The sequence below is a fragment of the Aquarana catesbeiana genome, linkage group LG02, assembly GCF_042186555.1.
Source record: "Aquarana catesbeiana isolate 2022-GZ linkage group LG02, ASM4218655v1, whole genome shotgun sequence".
Taxonomy (NCBI): Eukaryota; Metazoa; Chordata; class Amphibia; order Anura; family Ranidae; genus Aquarana; species Aquarana catesbeiana.
In genome coordinates, this window is record NC_133325.1 from 429,872,374 (window position 1) to 429,895,458 (window position 23,085).

The following is a 23,085-nucleotide window of genomic DNA, read 5'->3' on the forward strand; positions in this document are numbered from 1 at the left end:
TGAGCCGATGGAGACGGCTTCAGGGGGCGACATTGCGGGATCCCTGAGCAGATAAGTGTCTTTTTATTAAAAGTTTTTTTTTTTAGATGCTGGAACTCCACTTTAATCTCCCTTACCTCTGAAGCCTGATCCACATATGGATCAGATTCCAGGTGTTACTGACAGAAGAAGAAGCGATGCAACATCTCCTCACCATCTGTTTTACCCCATTTTTGCTGACAAACACGCCGCAGCTGTGCGCATTGCATGCAGTTGCGGGTGCTTGCATCGCTTCCCCATTTACTTGAATGTGTGCCGTTTGGCGGACTAGCCGCCCGCCAATCGCTACATGTTGAGTGAACTTTGCTGCATGTGCAAAAGCGGGGGTACGTAAACATCTCCATCCGCTGCCTGTTGCAGCTTGAGGGTGGTAGCTGTCGGGTGGCAGAAACGTGGCTCAACTGCACATTTTTGCCGCCCCCCCATCCGTAAGTCTAAACAAAGCCTTATGCCGCGTACACGCGGTCGGATTTTCCGGCGGGAAATGTTGGATGTGAGCTTGTTGGCTGAAAGTCCGACCGTGTGTATGCTGCATCGAACATTTGTTGTTGGACTTTCCGCCAACGATTGTTGTATGTGTGCTTGTTGGCTGGAAGTCCAACCGTGTGTATGCTCCATCGGACAATTGTTGTCGGACTTTCCGCCAACAAATGTTGGCTAGCAGGTTCTCAAATTTTCCGCCAACAAAACTTTGTTGTCGGAATTTCCGATCCTGTGTACACAAGTCTGTGGCACAAAAGTTCATGCTCGGAATCAAGCAGAAGGAACCGCACTGGCTATTGAACTTCCTTTTTCTCGGCTCGTCGTACGTCTTGTACGTCAACGTGTTCCCACATTCGTAATTGTTGGCCAACATTTGTGTGACTGTGTGTATGCAAGACAAGTTGGAGCCAACACCCTTCGAACAAAAATCCATGGTTTTGTTGTCGGAAAGTCCGATTGTGTGTACGGGGCATTAGAGTCTACTTTTAGGTCTCATTCACACCAGTGTTTAGGGCTGACTACAATTTCCTATGGGAGACTCAGCAGGAATCCCTGCAAGGTGCAGGAAGTCCATTGAGAGCAATGAGAAGCTGACAGCGCCCACAGCTATTCATGGCTGTTCGTATGTGAGCAAACATGCAGCGATTATCTGTGGATGGTAGGCCCTGAATGCAGACGGTTTGCGTCCAGGGTCGATCATCCACAGTTAATCGATGTATGTTCATTTGCATGTAAACAGCTGTGAATGGCTGTAGGCTCTGTTCACAGGAAATCCCGCTGTAGGAAATCGTAGTCAGCCCCAAACACTGGTGTGAATGAGGCCTTCATTGAAAACCCCCATCAGTCATGTTTGTTCCACCATATTGTTAAATATCTGACAATATCCTACTTCATAAGCAATGAAAACGTGTTGTATTAGCCTTCAAAGCTACATTGTAATTGGTAATCGTAATGAAGAGGTTTTCTAATTTCTCACAAGTATGCCAAGTGACTTTCTGGTCATGGAATACTGTCATCTCTATAAGAGACATTAAGGGGAGTAGAAAGTATTGCTTGACTAGAGAGTGGAAAGCTTCACACAGACAAAGCTACAGCTTCTGGTATCTCACGTGGTTTATAGGAAACAAAAAAACTGAGACAAACCCACAAAAGATGCTTTAAACCCCAGCCCTATTTTTGATTCACCACAAGTAGGCGACTGCAGAAGCACACAATATCCTCTTCTGCTGACGAGGCTGAATTTACACTCGTTTTAACAATGTATTTTTTTTTTAATTGTGTAAAAGAAATTAGCATGAGGTAAATAAATTTGGGCTTGTTCACACCATGTACAATTTACACTCGTTTTAACAATGTTTTTTTTTTAAATTGTGTAAAAGGAATTAGCATGAGGTAAATAATTTTGGGCTCGTTCACACCATGTACAATGACCTTCGTTTTTCTGCACCAGATCAACACAGATTGCTGCAAGGACACATAGAAAACAATGGTTTTCTCTGTGCTTCATTCACCCCACCATGTTGTGTGCATGTGCGTTGCAGTGTGTCTGCATTTTAAGGCCCCGTTCACATGGATGTACTACAGTGCAAGGGCTGTGTTTGCCCACACGGGAATGTACAAGCGTTCCCTGTATCCCTGTGCAGGCAGTCCCATTCATGTCAAATGGGATGCAGCGGCTACGAGTCCCCGAACGCAAAGTTTGGGGCCGTGCAATCGCACAGCTGTCAAATTGGGAGCAACGGCTGTGTCAGTGCAGCTGCTGCATCTGAATTGGCATGAATGGGATTGCCTGCACAGGAATGCATGGAACACCTGTGTGGGCAAACACAGCCCTGGCACGGGTGTATGCTTGTTTGAATGAGGTGGCTCAAAGCCCGCTAGATATTATAAAACGTTTATACAAAATTTTCTTGTACAACTTAACTTTAGATTTACCAAAACCACATAATATAGGTCAAACCTAAACACTTTGAAATTGTATGCAATAAGGCAGGCCCCTGCACTACTTAGTTGAAGGTAAATCTAAAGGAAAATAAACAAAAAAAAAAAATTGTATAAAGTGTAGCCAGATTAAGGCTGGCCACACATTATACAAGTTTCTTTTAGATTGACCAAAACCTTATAATATGAGGTCAAACCTAAACACTTTCGAATTGGTAAACAATCAGGCAGGCCCTTGTTTTATATAGTTGAAGATAATTCTAAAGGAAACCAAACTGTATAACGTATGGCCAGCTTAACACACTGCAATATTCACAAACGCATGTTTATGCAATGCCACAAAACAAAACTGACAGTAAAGATATGAAAATAAACTGTTGTTAGTATTTGGATGCTTCCAGGAATCGGTCACTAAACGTCACATAATGCATGGCATCTGACCACCTTAAATGCACCTTGAAGATTCTGAGGCCACATGGAAAAAGGCCTCAACACCAAATGATATGTCTGGTGGAAATCCAATACAACTCACCATCCAAATAACACCATTCCTACAGTAAAGCATGGAGGTGGTAATGTCCTGTTATGGGGGTGTTGCTCTGCAGCAGGGATGGAGCCCTTGTCAGGATAGAAGGAAAAATGGATGGGAAAAAATACCATCAAATTCTTGAGGAAAATCTGCTGCCCTCTGCCAGAAAGTTGTCAATGGGAAGAAAGTTTACCTTCCAACATGACAATGACCCAAATACAGCGGATACAGCCCACTGCTCTATATGGGGCAGTCCGATCTGCTGGACTGATGGCTAATGTATCTCCATCCACCTGTTTTCAGCGGACCAGATCCGATGCCGGCGGGCGACAGCGGACAATTGCAATTGTGCCTGCACCCACCCCGGGCTGCAAACAAATAGCTGGTGGATGCAGCAGCTGAATGTCAAATTTGACATGCATGTAGGGGCTGGTGCGTGGATCTGAATTCACAGAGTCTGCTGTGTCCATACATAAAGCCACTGCATCTGCATCCACCTCTAGATACTGCCTGCAATAACAAACACAGTCTGCATAAAGAACGGGTGTCAATGCTCACCTGCATGAAGCCTTTTGGTGCACTAGACACTTTATCTAATTGGTATTGTGCATTTGTTATTTTGAAAGGCTAATATAAAGAAAAAATAGAAGTAAAAAAAGCACTTGTGTGGTTTAGCCAATCATTTCCTGCATATTAGATCTTTGTGTTCCCTGAAACTGAGGCTATATGCTCCTTGAGGGTAGGGACCGATGTGAATGTACAATGTATATGTAAAGCGCTGTGTAAATTGAAGGCGCTATACAAGTACCTTAATAATAATAATAATAATAATAATAATGTTAGGGAAGTGCCCTTTACCTACATACAGTATGCTAAAATGTGACCTTATTTATCATTTCAGAAGGTTGGGAGGTTATGCAAAATCCATGAAGAGAGAGTGGGAATAATAATTTAGCTAAATATTTGTTTTTCCTAGCAAGTTTTTATACATGTGTAGCATCATTCTTGCTGTCAGCAGTGCTGTTCTATGTATTTAGGAATTTATAGGCCTTTGCATCATGGCAATTTCCATAGTACTTCTTTATATACTTTCAGCTTGAAGGAAACTGTATCTTGTTTGTTCTCACCAACTGTTGTCCTTTCCATACTTTTGTTAGCAAAACTAACTTATTCGCACAGTAAATGATCCATTTGTCATGTGTACATATGCACTCTGCCGCCTGGTTGCTTTTACCTTACTATTGCGCAGTATACTGCAATTTATGTATACTTCTTGCATTCACTCCACTTATAAGCCCCAAAATTCCAGTAGCAACACTTTAACAGTCAAGCCTTACAGGATACCTGTCAGCACAGAAACCTAGGAGCTGCCATTGCGGAGTTGTTCTTGAAGGTAGAGACTCCGGGCTGTCATCTTTCTTTTCGCTTGCTCTGCTTAATGAGTTAGTGATATACACGGTCAACTGATATACACGTGCTTGTTCCAGGTCAGCGACTCACAAAGGGTGATGGAAAGATAGAGATGCTGGAGCTTGCCCCTTCAAAAACAAAAATTAGCCCCCCCTCCTTAGGGCTTAAAATTCAAGCAGTATAAGGCCACGGTCCTGGCAACCTTTAGCAATAAAGCCATCACTGCTGTTAGCTCAGTGGCACATGCAGGTGCATGACTTGTATGGCCTTAAACAAACGGTACTTGTAGCCAGGGGATACCCGAGAAATGTGCCCATAGACAATATAGGATGCTTGGCCAATTGTGAGCAACAAGGCCATCTTATCTGAGCATGTTTGAGTAGCCAAATGCTTCACACATTACTTATGGGGAAAAAAAGCCTTACTGCATTTCACATAAGCTGGTTGAATTAATGCATGAGAAATGGAAAAAAAACTGTATTGGTCTCTAAAATTACACAATTTATTGGGAAATCTCAATGATCAAGAAGAAGTAGGTTCTTATTCCAGTTTACAACGGCAACCCCATGCCACCTAATTATTGTAAGCAGTGCTCAGAAGCAAAATTCTAGCGCAGCGTAACAAGATAAAAGTGAAAAACTCATTAAGAGATAAAAAAAAACAAAATAAGTTTGCTGTAATATTCACCTTCAATCCAAAGAATTTCCTTACAGTACTTTTTTCTGTCACTAGATGTCCTCAGTCTGATGGGCAGAATCATTCAGCCCACTTCATCTTGTACCCGCCCACCAGCCTGTGACTGGATAGTAAAAGGAGAAGCAGCACAATGACAGGCGCATCTGTGGTGCATACAAACACATTGTGGTATAAACTTCCTGGGGGCAAATTAACCACTTCAATACTGGGCACTTTCACCCCCTTCCTGCCAAGGCCAATTTTAAGCTTTCAGCGCTGTCACACTTTGAATGTCAAGTGCGCGGTCATGCAACATTGTACCCATATCAAATTTCTATCATTTTCTGCCCACAAATAGAGCTTTCTTTTAGCAGTATTTTATCACCACTGTTTTTTTTTTTTTTTTTTTTTTTTTTTTTTAGCAAAAAAAACAAAAAAAGACTGAAATAAATAAATAAAGTTTTTCTTAGTTTGTCAGTAAGTTTTGTAAATAAGTAATTTTTCTCCTTCACTTTTAGGCTGCACTGATGGGCACTGATTAGGTAGCACTGATATGGCGCACTGACTGGCATCACTGATGGGCACTGATTGGTGTTACTGATGGACAGTGCTGGGGCTACATTGATAATCAGGGCACTGATTACCTGTACAGTCTCTGCTGCAAGGAGATGCCACTAATTGGTTCTCCTCGCCTCACACTATCAGTTGCCCCAGAACGAGAGGGGATCCCGCCAGCAGTCATTTAGCTGTGATAGTTCCCTGTCTGAAAAGACACACTTGTGATTATTAAAGCGGTAATAAAGTTTTGAAAGCAAAATAAAAAGAAACGGCACTCCTGCAGGTTTAAGTCATAATGTACTAGTATGCACTGCAAAATCCCAACCTTCTTTGGGGGGACCTCTTTTTACATGGGGACAGGGAAATAGAATATTTGCAAAGGGGCTGGGGACAGTAAAATATAAGTGTACTGCACCAAAGATGCAGTTGCAGTATTATGCAGTCATGGTCCATTCACACCATATGCAATGGGCTACAATGTGCAGCCTTGACCAATGCACAGTTGAGGCAAAGTGCCTTATGATCTATTAGTTCAGTGGCGTATGTTGAAAAACAGGTAGGATTTGCTATGCTGTTTTTTTTTTTTTTTTCAGTGCAGTGTATTGCAATGCAGTACAGTATACCAAACTGCAACTTACTGCCATAAATAAACATTAATCCAGTGATCATTTGTGACATTTTAAGAACGTTGAGAAAAAAAAAGAAAATTAAGTGCAATACATCATTTACAATGTATCAGCACTGCTGGTGTAAACAAACCCTAAAATAGACAGTACAAGAACACTGCACCTGCCAGGGTGGATGTTTCAGAGTTTCAGTGCCAAAAACAAGTGTAAAAAAATAAATAAATATAATAAAAAAAATTTAAAAAAAAAAAAAAAAGGACCCTCTGCACTCCCAACCTTAACCTGATCCCAAAATTATTACCCCTTACACTTCAATAGCAAATCTGTTGCTAGAAAAAAAAAAAATTGCTGGAATGGGTATTACTGATATTTTCTTTATTTTTCTAGCACCGGGGTTGCTTTAAATTTAAAGCTAAACTCTGGGTTTACTGTTAAAAAAAAAAAAAAAAAAAAAAAAAAAAAAAAAAAGCTAAACTCTGGGCTAACATATAAATGAAATAAACATGCTGTTTTGCTTGCCAAAGCATTCCTAAGGCTTGATGTAGACGGGACATTTTTACAACCTCTCCTGAACGATTTAACTTGACAGATAGTAACCCACATTTAAAACATCCGTTTTGCCGCGTTTACATGCCCCATTTAGCGGCGTTTTGCCTCATTTGCGTTTAGAAGTGTTTTTTTTTTTTCAAAATAGCAAAAAATGAAAAACGCCTGTAAATAAAACGTGGCTAAACGCGAGTTACTGCGTTTAGAAGCGTTTGGCGCTTGAAATGCCTCTAAACTCAGCTTCTGAACCCATTTTTTGCGTTCCAAAAAAAGCCTTTAAACTCAACTGCCTAGAAACGACTATAAACGACCCTGTGTACATGTACTGATAAGATAACATAGAGGAGAGTTCAGGAGCATTGAAAAAAAATGCCCAACTGTTCCTAAACGTCCGTTTACCAGCAGCAGTGTACATGAGGCCTTATTCTGTCCACCCAGTACCGGGATTTACACAGCTATGACACAATCCATGCTCGGATGCGGACAGAACTGGAGATCCTAAGAAAACACAATATTCAGCACAGATTACTACCATTTCCACTAGCTGATCCGGATGGCAACCAGTGCGATGATGTGGCTGGACAACACCTTGGAGGACGCTAGGATTATCACTACATTCCCTAAAGGCCCGGGCTGGGTATTAAGCCACAAGCACGTGTGATCTCCTGTAATAGGAGATCATTTAGAGTCGGTAAGCAGCAGTGTGTGTAGAGGTGGAGATCTCATCTTTCTCAAATCACGACTTTTGGGTGTATCGTGTGCCAGTCTCACATCTGGAAATTATTTCAACATATTGGACTATCTATTAATATGACATAATGTGATAATCAATTTACAATATTTTTGGTCTTTGCACGGAGTCACTTTATATATCAGTTTAGCGCTATAGGCATTTGTTGTGCAAATTCATATGTATAAAGGTTTTGCGCGACTTATTATAGAAAATTGTTTACTTTGTGTGTATCTCACAGGAAGTTGCGGCCTGGCCTTCTAAAAAATAGCACAATTATTTTTCATCCATTCACCAATTCACTTGTTTTTTTGATGACAGCACAGTAATTTTATTTTTATATGACACAACACAGCACTGTGGATGACACCACTTTCTTACAGTTATGGACTGTAGAAAGGATACATGGTGTCCCCTCTACGCCCTCTGTCTTTTAACTGGACAGTGACTGAACTGGGGCAGACTGATGAGGTCATGTCATTCCTCTTCTCCCTGTGCTCTCTCACCTATCAGCACTTTCCTTGCTAGCAATTTTGTATATTATGCACACCTGATTGGCTCCTAGTCCTGCTCACCTCTCTCCCAATGTGACTGCTGCTGTATAGGAGGTAGCAAATAAAAATTCAGGTACCTACACTACCGGCATTAAAAATTAATGTAATTACTTATTATTAATAATGTATATGTAAACAAAAGAACCCATTTAGTTAAAATAGAAATGAAAGTCAAAACATTTGTTTATACTAAAGTTGCACGATTCTGGCTTAACCCCTTCCCGACCAGCCGCAGCAGTTGCACTGCGGCAGGTTGGCTCCCCTGGGCGTCGGTTCGCCTGTTGACCACTAGGGGGAGCGGCAGAGCCGATGCGTGTCCGCCGGGCGCGATCACTCCACACAGAGACAGAACGGAGATCTGTCAATGAAAACAGACAGATCTCCCTGCTGTCAGGGGTGAGGAGAGCGATCTGGCGATCTGTTCATACTAAGTATGAACAACAATCGGTCTCTTCACCCAGGCAGTTCCATCCCCCCACAGTTAGAATCACTCCCTAGGGAACACAGTTAACCCCTTGATCGCCCCCTAGTGTTAACCCCTTCCCTGCCAGTATCATTTACACAGTAATCAGTGCAACTTTATAGCACTGATCGCTGTATAAATGCCAATGGTCCCAAAAATGTGTCAAAAGTGTCCGATCTGTCTGCCATAATGTCGCAGTCCTAATAAAAATCGCTGATCACCGCCATTACTAGTAAAAAAAAAAAAAATAATAATAATAATAAATAATAAAAATACCATAAACCTTTCCCCTATTTTGTAGACGCTATAACTTTTGCGCAAACCAATCAATATACGCTTATTGCGATTTTTATTGCCAAAAATATGTAGAAGATTACATATCGGCCTAAACTGAGAAAAAAATTAGCTTTTTTTAAAAAAATTGGGGACATTTATTATAGCAAAAATTACAAAATATGCTGGATGACAATCTTTACCACACGGCATGTCACCTAACACGTATCTTGGACTGGCGTCATCACGGCGCTCTGAAACAATGGGTGCAAGTAGAACAGTCGCTAACGGGGGTCCAGCTGGAGTCAGATGCCCTTGCCGAAATGGATATCGGACCATCCCATGGTGGGAGTAACTTTGTAGACCGCCCAGAGGACCTTGCGTGACTTTTCTGTCGCACCGCTCCCGTCTCCACTCACTTCTGTTGTTGGCAATCCAGCTTTCAGCCTGGGACTCAACGACCCTAGATTCCTGGAGTTGAAACTGGTCGAGAGGTCACAGGCCTGACACTTCCTCACAAATGGAAAATGGAGGAACAAGCAACAGATGCTGGACGACCCAGCCATGGCGGGGCTCTCTTTTTGGCAAAAAGTACAGTTGTCCCATTATATTGGTTCATTGCCCTCCCCGGCAGTTTTCGGGAGGCAACTGACCTCCTTTGAATTGCTAAGCCTGGAGCAGTCTTCACTGAGGCACGCGATTTCCCTGACATATCAACTACTGGTAGCCCAACCACCGGACTTTAGGCCTCCTTATATTGCCAGGTGGGAGCGTGAGCTGGGATTACAACTTACAGAGAAACAAGTCGACTGGCTCATCCTCTTTTCCCACAAGATTTCCATCTGTGCCAGACACCAGGAGGCGAGATTTAAAGAACTGTCCTGATGGTACTACACACTGGAAAGGATCCACAAGATGTTCCCTCAGAGCACAGACCTTTGTTGGACATGTGGGGAGGAGGTTGGAACGCTCCTTAATGTCTTCTGGTCTTGTCGCATCCTACAGCCCTTCTGGACAGAGGTATGCCCCGTACACACGGTCGGATTTTCCGACGGAAAATGTGTGATAGGACCTTGTTGTGGGAAATTCCGACCATGTGTGGGCTCCATCACACATTTTCCATCGGATTTTCCGACACACAACGTTTGAGAGCAGGCTATAAAATTTTCCGACAACAAAATCCGTTGTCGGAATTTCCAATCGTGTGTACACAAATCCGACGCACAAAGTCCCACGCATGCTCAGAATAAATAAAGAGATGAAAGCTATTGGCTACTGCCCCGTTTATAGTCCCGACGTATGTGTTTTACGTCACCGTGTTCAGAATGATCGGATTTCCTGACAACTTTGTGTGACCGTGTGTATGCAAGACAAGTTTGAGCCAACATCCATCGGAAAAAATCCTAGGATTTTGTTGTCGGAATGTCCGATCAATGTCCGACCATGTGTACAGGGCATTACACTGTATAGTTCAGAAGTTCACAGATCAGGAGTTACCGGTGACCCCCGAGTTCTTCCTTTTGCATCACCACGAGATTCCTAGCAAGATCTATAGGAGATCCATATTGCCTCTCCTGCTCACTGCGGCAAAAGGCTGCACCCCCCTGTGCTGGAAGCAGACACAGCCACCGTCGGTGGCCGTCTGGTTGAGGAAAGTTGCGGACATTCACGCAATGGAGGACTTGGTGGCCATGGAAAAAGGCCTGAGTGAGAAATTTTTTCAAAAAATGGTTTCACTGGCACGAGTTTATCTACTCTGAGGAGTATGGAAAGCTGGCAGTTTAAGGGGTTGTAAATCTTCGTGTTTTTTCCACCTTAATGCATCATATGCATTAAGGTGAAAAAATACCTGTCAGTGACCGGCCCCCCAGCCCCCTCCTTTTACTTACCTGAACCCTTGAACTTGACCCGGCGGAGAAGCTCTGTCTATCTGCCTGGGGTTCTCGGCTCTTGATTGGATAGATTGATAGCAGCGCAGCCATTGGCTCCCGCTGCTGTCAATCAAATCCAGGGGGTGGGGCCGGGTCCTGCATTCGGCCTCTATGGACGGCGAATGCTGGACTAGGGAGCGCGCCCACAAGGTAACCCCCTCGGGGAAGCGCTTCTCCGAGGGGGTTATCAGATGTGGGGAGGAGCCGCCGGGGGACCCATAAGAGCAGGTTCGGGGCTACTCTGTGCAAAACGTGCTGCACAGTGGAGGTAAGTATGATGTGTTTGTTATTTTTAAAAAAAAAATTACCTTTACAATCACTTTAGCTCCCCTGAAGTGGGACGACTTTGGAGGCTCCCCGGATGGAGTTGATATAACTGGTTGGTATAACTGGTTGGTGGTACTATCCCCCCCGGCCCCCCTTCTCTTTTTTTTTTTCCTCTTTGCCTCCCTTTCTTCTTCTTCCATCTTCTTCTTTCTGTTTTTCCTACAATGTCAGTATAAGAGTGCCGCAACTTTAGAGCCGGTTGGTATCTGGCTTTATTCCTATTCCTTAAAAACGGCGTTCTCCATGGAAAATGGCCATGCGGAGTACAGAGACTCCTGGTCCCTTGAAGCTCAATGCGATTCCCTTTCGATAGATGACCATTTTTTCTCTTTCATTGTTAGTATGAACTATTGACTATGTTCTTGGGAACGATTACTTTTTTTTTTATATACACCATTGTGGTCTCTGTATTTCTGCATGTTCTTCTTTCTTAAATAAAGAATTAAAAAAAAAAAAAAAAGTACAAAATATTGTTTATTTTTCAAAATTGTCGCTCTTTTTTTGTTTATAGCGCAAAAAATAAAAACCGCACAGATGATCAAATACCACCAAAAGAAAGCTCTATTTGTGGGGAAAAAAGGAAGTCAATTTTGTTTGGGTACAGCGACGCATGACCGTGCAATTGTCAGTTAAAGCGGCGCAGTGCCGTATTGCAAAAAATGGCCTGGTCATTGAGCAGCCAAATCTTCCGGGGCTGAATCGGTTCAGTGAGAATCACAATTTTTTTCTTTGAATAAAGAGCACAATTCTCACAGTGTAACATCATTTTTCACATTATACAAAAAAAATTTAAAAATCGTGAGCGGGGTTGAATCGAGATCGCAATTTTTTTACGATTAATCGTGCAGCTCTAGTTTATACAGATACAAAACAATGTAAATATCGTTTCCCCCCTTTTTATAAGTGATCACATGCCCTCTGTTCTCAGCTGCATAAGAGCTAAGGGAGGAGAAACAGCAGCACACTGCTCTTCCCAGTGAATGTCTGTGTCGGGAGGGAGGTGTGTTAGGACAAGCCTGATCATTGGAGGAGTGCAGGCTGAGTTCCCAGCATAGCTAAAGAACTGACCACGCCATACTATCATGCTTAGTGTGGTCAGCTTTTAATAGAAAAGCAGAAGGACTGGTAGGAACACCAGGGATTTCACATAGAGGAAGCAATACAAAGAGAACAGGATACATTTTCACACAAGTACATGGTACAGCAGGCACATATCAGCAATGTGAAATGCTGGGGTTACATATTTTTTAATGTAGGTCTAAATTAACCCTAAAGGGTATGTAAACCCTAACCTCGAACTTCCCCCATTTTCTCCCTTTTGGTTGGGTCATCATATAATTAAATATGGTTTTGTTATTTCTGTTCAATAACCCCCCCCAAAAAAAACACCTGTTGATCATATCAGAAATGCATAGCCACCCTGTGTCTTGTGCTTACTTCCTATGTTCCTATGTTAACAAAAGAAAACTGGGCAGGGCTGGCACCGCCAAGTCTACAAACAGCCTAGGCTGATGTCAGACGGGTGAATCTACTGCAGTGACAGGTTCCCCAAAGAGGTTGCCTGTTTATCCCTATTGCTTCCATTGCCAGTGATTGAGTTTAAAGCAGAACTCCAGGCAAAAAATGCTTTTCCATGTCCTTGTAGCCGATCTCCTACCTTCACTCAGTTTGCCATCCATGTTCTTCTGAGCTCTGTAGTTCCTCTGTAATAGGTTGAACTTACTGAAAAAACGTTATTTCCTGCTAACATCCTGTTTGTAAGACCGCTGGCTCCTATCCCTCTCCTCAGCTCAGCCAGCGGTCTGACACGTCCCCTTGTAGTCCTCTGAAAGAGGAAGGAAGCAGAGATGTTGTTGTGGGCGGAAGGGGTCTCACAGTCCCCGGTCTGTGCCGCTCATGGAGGAGGTGTCCTTCTTCTCCTCTCTCCTCCCTCCTCCTCCTCCCTGCTAGCAATCTGCCCTCCGCTGTCCCTGCCGCACACCCCCCCCCACTATCTCTGTGCAGAGCGGGGATTATTATTAGTAATCACTTGTATGACACAGCAGGATGACCCACTGTGTCAGGTATAGTATATCAGAACACCGAGCACCGATGTGTTCTCATATACAATACCTGACACCGCAGGAGATCCTCGATGTGTCATACAAGTGATTACTAATAATAATCCCCGCTCTGCACTGGTGGTCCCTGACAAGCTGCAATGGTGAGACAGACATGCTGCACTTGTGCTCCCTGACTTCGGCACTGGTGGTGGTCCCCGGCATTCGGCACTGGTGGTGGTCCCCGGCATTCGGCACTGGTGGTGGTCCCCGGCATTCGGCACTGGTGGTGGTCCCCGGCATTAGGGAATGGTGGTGGTCCCCGGCATTAGGGAATGGTGGTGGTCCCCGGCATTAGGGAATGGTGGTGGTCCCTGACATTCGGCACTGGTGGTGGTCCCCGGCATTAGGGAATGGTGGTGGTCCCCGGCATTAGGGAATGGTGGTGGTCCCTGACATTCGGCACTGGTGGTGGCCCCCGGCATTAGGGAATGGTGGTGGCCCCCGATATTCGGCACTGGTGGTGGTCCCTGACATTCGGCACTGGTGGTGGTCCCCGGCATTAGGGAATGGTGGTGGTCCCCGGCATTAGGGAATGGTGGTGGTCCCCGGCATTAGGGAATGGTGGTGGTCCCTGACATTCGGCACTGGTGGTGGTCCCCGGCATTAGGGAATGGTGGTGGTCCCTGACATTCGGCACTGGTTTGCATTTATATTAAAATACTTTGCATTTATAAGGCTGTAACCTATCATACTGTGTGTTATGTATGGCTTGCTGGCTGCAGAATGAGGGATGTGATTTATGTTGAAGTGGGCGAGTTCACATTTACATGTACAAGCCTAGTGTACCTCCCACATACACTACCATCCCAAGGATTCATGGGAAATGTAGTCTGTTTACAGTTAGAGAGAGAGAAGAGGATATGATGTAATCCCTGTTCTAAGAGATCCTCCCTGTCAGAAAAGATGATGCACTTTTTGAATCAAAGAGCTGACTTCCTGAAAATTAGAATTTAAAACAGGGTGCTAAATCTCATCACAGGATGGTCTGTGGAGACTTCATGGGTAGAGTAGTGCCAACGTCCTAAGTCTACAAATTCTAAATGTTCCACCAAAAGGTGTGAAAAAATGGACTTTGTAGGCACCAATCATAAAATTAAATACAAATATTTTATTTATACAAAAAATACAAAAAAATCAAGCGACATACGTATTTTAAAACATTGCAGTGTTTTGCAGAACAATGACTAGTGCTCTCTCACATATACATCAAAGCATAAAAGGGGGGTACCCCTTAAAGACTTCCTGAAAATTCAATCAGTCATATCTCTTAAACGGTAAGACATTTTACAAATGTAATAACTGTTTAGTGTTGTGTGTGTGTGGATTTTTTTTGAAAATCCCAGAGTTCTGCTTTAAGCAGTGTTCAGGCCAGTGACATCTTGCTGTATCATGCTACAGATGGAGCCATTCCATAAGGAGACACAGGTAGTCTCTTTAGTAATTCTGCTGCTGGCGATTGTATAGACAGAATCACCCATCTTATAACAGCCTTAGCAGCTGAGTGCATTTCTGGCAGATCAAGGGGTATTTCCTGTACTTGCAGCTGTTTAAAGGGATAAAACATGGATGGGGCATGCATGTATTGCAGAGATGTACGGCTTTTTTTATTTTCTTTTTTTTGCCCTGATGTGCATTTCAAAACTTGACTACTATACAAACGTCACAACCTTAATGTGTACAGTCAATGGTAGTCAGATGGAAAAGCTGCAAAAAACATTTTTATCACTCAAAACACACTTAAAGCGGAGTTCCACCTGTTTTTTATTTTATTAAAAGTCAGCAGCTACAAAAAGTGTAGCTGCTGACTTTTAATAAACAGACACTTACCTGTCCCAGGGTCCAGCGATGTGGGTACCCGAAGCCTCGCTCCTCTCCCAATCCTCTCCGCGGAGCCGTCATAGCAACTGTGAGCACCCAGCCGTGACAGCTTACGGCTTCACGGCCAGGCGTGCACTGCCCATGCGCGAGTTATGGTGCGCTCTGCTATTGGCCAGGCAATCTTCTGGGACCTGTGACATGTCCCAGAAGATTGCTGGCAGTGAGGGGCCGCCTGGGGCGAGAGGAGGAGTCGCCTAGGCGGCCGAGAAGAGGAAAAAGGAAGTGGGACAGGAAGTCCCACTAAAAAAAAAAAAAAAAAAAAAAAAAAGGTACCCACTCCCCCTCCCCCAAAAAATTACATGCCAAATGTGGCATGTAAGGGGACAAGGAGGGCTTAAAGCGGAAATTCCACTTTTGGGTGGAACTCTGCTTTAAGCTTAGCAAGAGCCATGTCTGGATTCACAAATATTCCAGAACTCTGGCCACAGAAACTTTCATTTCAATAAATTCCTCAGCAGCTATAAAATGATATAAGTCCACTTTGTGTGCACCAAATACCTTTACAAACCCAGATATTATCACTTGAAGACCAGGCCTTTTCTGGCACTTTTTGTTTACAAGTTTAAGACAGTATTTTTTGCTAGAAATTTATTTAGAACCCCCCCAAACATTATATATTTTTTTTTAGCAGACACCTAGGGAATAAAATGGCGATTGTTGAAATTTTTTATGTCACACAGTAATTGTGCAGTGGTTTTTCAAACGCAATTTTTGTGGAAAAGATTTTTTTCAGACTTTAAAAAAAAAAAACAATACAATATATACCCCATTTTTTTTTTTTGTATAATATGAAAGATGATGTTACGCTAAATAAACAGAAACCTAACATGTTACCATTTAAAATTGTGCACGCTCCTGGAATGGCGACAAACTTCAGTACTTAAAAATCTCCATAGGCAGTGTTTTAAACGCCTTTACAGGTTATATCTTTAGAGTTGCAGAGGAGGTCTAGCAGTAGAATTATTGCGCTTGCTCTAACGTTCGTGGCGATATCTCACATGTGTGATGCAAACATTGCTTACATATGCACATGCAACTTACGTATACGTTCGCTTCGGAGGGATGGGGGTACTTTAGTTTATTTTTTATTTTTTTTGGATTACTTTTATTCCTATTACAAGGAATGTAAACATCCCTTGCAATATAAATAAGGATGACAGGTCATCTTTATGAAGAGAACTGGGGTCAAAAAGACACCAAATCTCTTCTTTACCTTTAAAAGCAAAAGATCAAAAAAAATGTATTTATTTATTTTTTTTATTTTTTTTTAAGCAAAAGAAAAAGAAGTTTACTTCCACTCTGAACCAGAAGGGACATCATGATTTGGCTTCGGCCCTCGAAGGCCATAGAGGTGATCAAAGTGGATCTACTCTTTGATCGCCTGTGTGACCATCCGGCAGCACAGTGGGATCTTTTCTTGGGCGAACTGCCAAAAACAGTAAGCCCGAGAGACACTGGCAAGCGGCAGGAGGGGGGACAGCCCCTCCTGCTGCTTCTGAAAGCATTCCAGCGGCTTAAGAGCCACTCTGAACGCTTTCAAGAGCCCTTGTAATTGAAATGGGAATGACAGGTCCTCTTTATGAAAAGAGCTGGGGTCAAAAAGACCCCAAATTTCTTCTTTACCTTTAAAAGCAAAAGAGTGCCGCTTGCCAGTGTCTCTCTGGCATACCGTTTTCATCAGTTCGCTCAAGAAATGCTGCCAGCTGAAAGCGTTCCAGCGGCTCATGTGCCACTCTAAACATTTTCAAGAGAAAGCCAGCCAACAGCTGAAAAAAACAATACCATAGTTATGGTTGATATCTTCAGTCATAATCCCAGTAAAACCACCTGTAAGGCGCAACGTATATACAGTAAAACCTTGGATTGCAAGCATAAATCATTCCAGAAACATGCTTGTAATCCAAAGTACTTGTATATCAAAGCAAATTTCCCCATAAGAAATAATAATAAGTTTATAGTCCATATAAAAAGATTATGGTGTAACCATAAAATGTCCATCCACAAATGGAAGCCTCCACAAGGGGATTAGAAGCAAAATCCAGCAGGAACTACAGAGTATAAGGCTCGATTCACACTAATGCGTTTTTTGATGAGTTTTGCATTTTGCAGAAATGCAGGGAAATTTTTTAACATGGGTTCCTATGGAACATGTTCACATCAATGCATTTTTGTGCCTCTTCATTTTTGGAAAGGGTCGGGGACTTTTTTGCCCGCAAAATGCAGCGTTTTGCATGTAATAGACTTTAATGGACCTGCATCAAAAACGCAAGCCCCCTTCGAATCCATAGTAGACCCAAGGGCCTGGTATGGACCAGGGGGGGTGGGACCACACGCTGTTTTATTTCACAATTTTTTTTAACCGGCAATTCTTTTTTTTTTTTTACATTCAGCAGGGAAGCCTACTGACAGCTGATGACTCATCGGTTGTTAACGACGCAGCAGCCGGCTTCCCGGCCCCCTCCGTAGCAACTAACTATATACAGTGTAAAAAAAAGAAAAAAAAAATTGCGTAAAAAACGCATGTCCAAAAACGCAGCAAGCACCTGCAAGAGGCACTTCAGAAACGCTCAAAAGCAGCATGCATAGATGTGAATCGTGCCTAAAAGAGAAGAGAGGCACCTCTAAGTGTAGCAATATGGTTACATTTAATGAAGGTACAACATTTAGCAACTCACATGGTTGATGATTAAAGAGGCACATCTAAGTATGCAGGCATCTGGGGTAAAGCTGTACACAGAGACCGTCCTCCGCACCGCCAGTTCTCAACGCCATCAGTCAGCAATCGTGACCGGGAAGACTACCCTGCAATAGAGCGATCTGACAGCGTGGCTTGAACCGCTCATGGAGTGCAGCATGGAAGAGATGACATTGATGGCGATGAAGAGGACGGTCTATGTGGACAGCTTTACCCCGGATGCCTGCATACTTACATGTGCCTCTTTTAATCATCAACCATGTGAGTTGCTAAATGTGTTACCTTCATTAAATGTAACTGTATTGCTACACTTATAGGCGCCTCTCTTCTCTTTTACACTCTTTTGTGACATGACGCTACTTGTATATCAAGACATAGCTTGTTTATCAGGTCAAAATTTATTAAAAAATTTTTGCTTGTCCTGCAAAACACTCTCAAACCAAGGTTTTACTGTATACATATTACGATCGGCAAGTGGTTCATTTGTAAAAGTAGCAGCTATAGCATCCCTGTGCAGAGAGCAGAGCTGTAAGAGGGGACCAGCAGACTCCACCCACTACATGCTACCCTACAGAAAACTACAGGAGGGGGCGGAGACAAGACCAGTCACCCTGCACAAGTAGAGAGAGCAGCAGCGAGCGGTCTTTATTACAGGACACTCCTGCACAGAACAAAGTCTCACACTGAAATCCTGCACGGATCTGGAAGAAGCACACAAAACACTCCAGGATTCAGGGAAGAGTACACACGACTCTTGTATTTAGACAATTCTTGTTAATCTCGGAGCACTCAGAACAATAAAGGAATGACAGAACTTTCCATCCGGATGACAATCCATATTCATATAGAGGTGTGCGTAGGCTGTATACAGACATCATTAGAAAGGCATTATTCAAACCTGGGGAAATCACTGATCTCACACAACTAGGTCATGTTGCACTACTACAGGAAACCTTTAACCTTCATCTAGAGATTACACGCATGCATGGAAATCCAAAACAGATCCTGCTTGTCATGCACATTACACACACACTGCTACTTATACAGAACACAGGAAAATACAAAGAGCCAAAAGGAAATCCAAACAGATTAGGAAATCAAGTTCCAGAAAGCATTACAGGCAGACACAGGCAGCTCACACACTATGTGATTATAGAACTGTAATCTGCTCCCAGATCAGAGAGGGCAGGAAAGTTGTCAGTGAAGAGCTGTGAGCACACAGACTGATCACAGTACATACATACAGGGATCTCCTCCCTGAAATCATACCTCTTGTGCCCCGAGAAGACATCTCCGCACCTCTTCCTTGAGAGCTGACAACAAACCCTACTGTCTGCCAACCTGAGCTGTCACAGCAACCCCACAGCCAAAACAAAACCCCGCCCCATCCATTGCACTCAGCCAATCAACACAGAGCAGGCGTGGCCCGCCCTAACCCGGAAATCCAATTCCTTTGCCAGAGCTCTGGTGAATGCATGGTCATGTGACCTCCTGACTAGTCTCTGCCTGTTGATGAAGCAGATAATAGTCAATGGGAAAGCTAGAAAACGTACAAAGGACATGCAGCTGCTTCAATATCACCCCCAGCACGGTGCATGCGCTTCTGAAGCTTCATCTAGCTTAGGGCTGCTTTACACCTGCTTTGAAGTTTGCTTTGCTCTCATGAGAGCAAGAGACAGGTAGCAGGAGATGTTGTCATCGCCTCCTCACTATCTGTTGTAACCCCCTAAGTACCAAAAAAGCGCAGGTTTTGTGCAGTTGCGGCGTAACCCCATTCTACAGGAGGGGGCGTAATTCCTGCCGCAGCATGCAAAAGGTGGAGTGGTCGAGGGGCAGTAATAAACACAGCTAAACCACAGGGTTTTTCCCGCCTCCCAATCGCAAGTGTAAACAAGCCCTTAACCACTTCAACCCCTGAAGGTTTTACCCCTCAATGACTAGGCCATTTTTTGCAGTACGGCACTACGTCGGTTTAACTGACAATTGCGCAGTCGTGTGACGTTGCACCCAAACAAAATTGACCTCCTTTTTTTTCCCCACAAATTGAGCTTTCTTTTGGTGGTATTTGATCACCTCTGCGGTTTTTATTTTTTGTGCTATAAACAAAGAGCGACAATTTTGAAGAAAAAAAAACAATATCTTTTGCTTTCTGCTATAATACATATCCAAAAAAAAATATATATATATAAAAAAAATAATTTATTCATCAGTTTAGGCCAATATGTATTCTTCTACATATTATTGGTAAAAAAAAAAAAAAAATCACAATAAGCGTATATTGATTGGTTTGCGCAAAAGTTATAGCTTCTCCAAAATAAGGAAAATATTAATGGCCTTTTTTTTTTTTGTTTTTTTTTGTTTTTTTTGTTTTTTTATGTTTTTACTGATAATGGCGGCGATCTGTGATTTTTAGCGGGACTGCGACATTGCAGCTAAAAAATCTGACCCCAAGTGATACTTTTTGGGGATCAGTGACATTATTATAGTAATCAGTGCTAAAAAAATGCACTGATCAATGTATAATTGACACTGGCAGGGAAGGGGGTTAACTGTGTTCCCTGGGTGTGTTCTGTGTGGTTGATGGGTTTACTGGGGACAACACAGAGATCGCTGTTCCTGATCACTAGGAACAGCAGATCTCCATATTGTCCCCTGTCAGAACGGGGTTTGCCTTGTTTACCTAGGCAGATCCCCATTCTGCCTCTCTTTACCACGGTCGCGGGTGGCCGGCGCACATCGAGTTGCGCACGCTCACAGTATCTATTGGAAGTGACGCACAGATACAACGTTTTGCGCAATAGAGCCGACCGTATATGTACTGTGGCTGGTCGGCAAGTGGTTAAAAGAGAAGTATGGGATTTTTTTTCCCATAATCATACTTACAGTGGATATAAAAAGTCTACACACCCCTGTTAAAATGTCATGTGATGTAAAAAAATGAGACAGAGATAAATCATCAAATTTTTTTCCACCTTTAATGTGACCTATAAACTGTACAACTCAATTGAAAAACAAACTGAAATCTTTTAGGTGGGGGGAAGAAAAAATAAAAACCTAAAATAATATGGTTGCATAAGTGTGCACACCCTCTTATAACTGGGGATGTAGCTGTGTTCAGAATTAAGAAATAGCATTCAAACTCATGTTAAATAGTCAGTACACACCTGTCATCATTTAAAGTGCCTCTGATTAACCCCAAATAAAGTTCAGCTGTTCTCGTAGGTCTTTCCTGACATTTTCTTAGTCGCATCCTACAGCAAAAGTCATGGTCCACAGAGAACTTCCAAAGCATCAGAGGGATCTCATTGTTAAAAGGTATCAGTCAGGAGAAGGGTACAAAGGAATTTCCAAGGCATTAGATATACCATGGAACACAATGAAGACAGTCATCATCAAGTGGAGAAAATCTGGCACAACAGTGACATTACCAAGAACTGGACATCCCTCCAATATTGTTAAAAAGACAAGAAGAAGACTGGTCAGGGAGGATGCCAAGAGGCCTACAGCAACATTAAAAGATCTGCCGGAAATATCTGGCAAGTACTGGCTGTGTGGTACATGTGACAACAATTTCCTGTATTCTTCATATGTCTGGGTTATGGGGTAGAGTGGCAAGACGGAAGCCTTTGCTTATAAAGAAAAGCATCCAAGCCCTGCTAAATTTTGCAAAAACACATCTGAAGTCTCCCAAAGCATGTGGGAAAACGTGTTATTATGGTCTGATGAAACCAAGGTTGAACTTTTTGGCCATAATTCCAAAAGATATGTTTGGTGCAAAAACAACACTACACATCACCAAAAGAAGCACCGTACCCACCGTGAAGCATGGTGGTGGCAGTGTCATGCTTTGAGGCTGTTTTTCTTCAGCTGGAACAGGGGCCTTAGTCAAGGTAGAGGGAATTATGAACAGTTCCAAATACCAGTCGATATTGGCACAAAATCTTCAGGATTCTGCTAGAAAGCTGAACATGTAGAGGAACCCCATCTTTCAGCATGACCACGACCCAAAACATACATCCAAATCAACAAAGGAATGGCTTCACCAGAAGAAGATTAAAGTTTTGCAATGGCCTAGCCAGAACCCAGACCTGAATCCGATTGAAACTCTGTGGGATGATCTGAAGAGGGCTGTGCACTGGAAATGCCCTCACAATCTGACAGATTTGGAGTGTTTTTGCAAAGAAGAGTGGGCAAACATAGCCAGGTCAAGATGTGCCATGCTGATACTCATCCCCAAAAAGACTGAGTTCGGTAATAAAATCAAATGGTGCTTCAACAAAGTATTAGTTTTAGGGTGTACACACTTATGCAACCATATTATTATATTTATTATTTTTTTATTTTTACTTCAGTCAACCTAAAAGATTTGTGTTCAACTGAGCTTATTGGAGGAGGAGAGAGATCGCTGTTCCTAATCACTAGGAACAGACGATCTCTCTCTCCTCCCCTGACAGAACGGGGATCTGTTTCTTTACACTGACAGATCCCCATTCTGCCTGTCTCTGGAGCGAGACAGGCTCCCCGGCTCGCCAATGCGCACGCACCTGCCCACAAATCACCTTGTACGCGCCCTACGTACAATGACGGCGATTCGCACAGGGGAGCCAACCTGCCACAGTACAACTACGGCGGGCTGTCCTACACCCAGGATCCTGCATTCGCTATATCTGGTCTCCCACAGTACACGGAACATGGAAATGTAATAGTTTTAGTAGATATAAACTGCTACATACCTTTTCTCATCAGCAGTTAGAGCAGTCTTGTGATTTCTATCAGTGTCTGCTTAAAGCTTGTAGGAGGAGTTTTCATTCTCCTCTGATTGTCCTATGAGGATGCAGGACCCCTGACCCTCTGTCTGGACAGTGGACTGATTGGCCCTGTATCGATCACATGCACTCTCCCAAGAAAGAAAAAACTAAAAAACTCTAGCAATACACACCAAACTGAGCAAGGTGTAGCTTTTTCCCTAGACTCTGTTCTGTCAGGATATGAATTGAGAACTGTGGAAGGTGAAGAGGATCAGAGAAGACAGGATCAAACAGCCTTTTTACAAAATGCAGAGGATTAACCCCTTAGGTTCCACAGTGAGTATAACAAGCATGCTTTACTGCATATACAGACTGATTTTACTGTTGTGGGTATAGTAATACTTTAAAGAGGAACTTCTCCCAATCCAAAAAAAAAAAAAGTGATTGTAAACGATCACCTTGTAAAACAAGCTATTCAGTTTAAAATATAAATGAAAGGCAAAACATTTGTGTATAGATATTTAAAAAAACATTATAAATACATTTTTATAAGTGATCACATTCCCTCTGTTCTCAG

At 42.9% G+C, this 23,085-nt stretch overlaps 1 protein-coding gene across 3 annotated transcripts in view; it reads right to left on the minus strand.

Annotated features, from left to right (window-relative positions):
- Positions 1-23,085, minus strand: part of INPP5B (inositol polyphosphate-5-phosphatase B) — a 170,192-nt gene that overhangs the window by 74,108 nt on the left and 72,999 nt on the right. Inside the window, exon 1 of one of the 3 annotated variants that reach the window (XM_073615511.1) lies at positions 19,030-19,186. The exons of the other annotated variants lie outside the window; for them this stretch is intronic. Within the exon in view, the coding sequence (XP_073471612.1) occupies positions 19,030-19,051 (22 nt within the window). The 5' untranslated portion in view covers positions 19,052-19,186. Of the gene's footprint in view, positions 1-19,029; positions 19,187-23,085 lie in introns of those variants that run through there. 3 annotated transcript variants of the gene reach the window in all.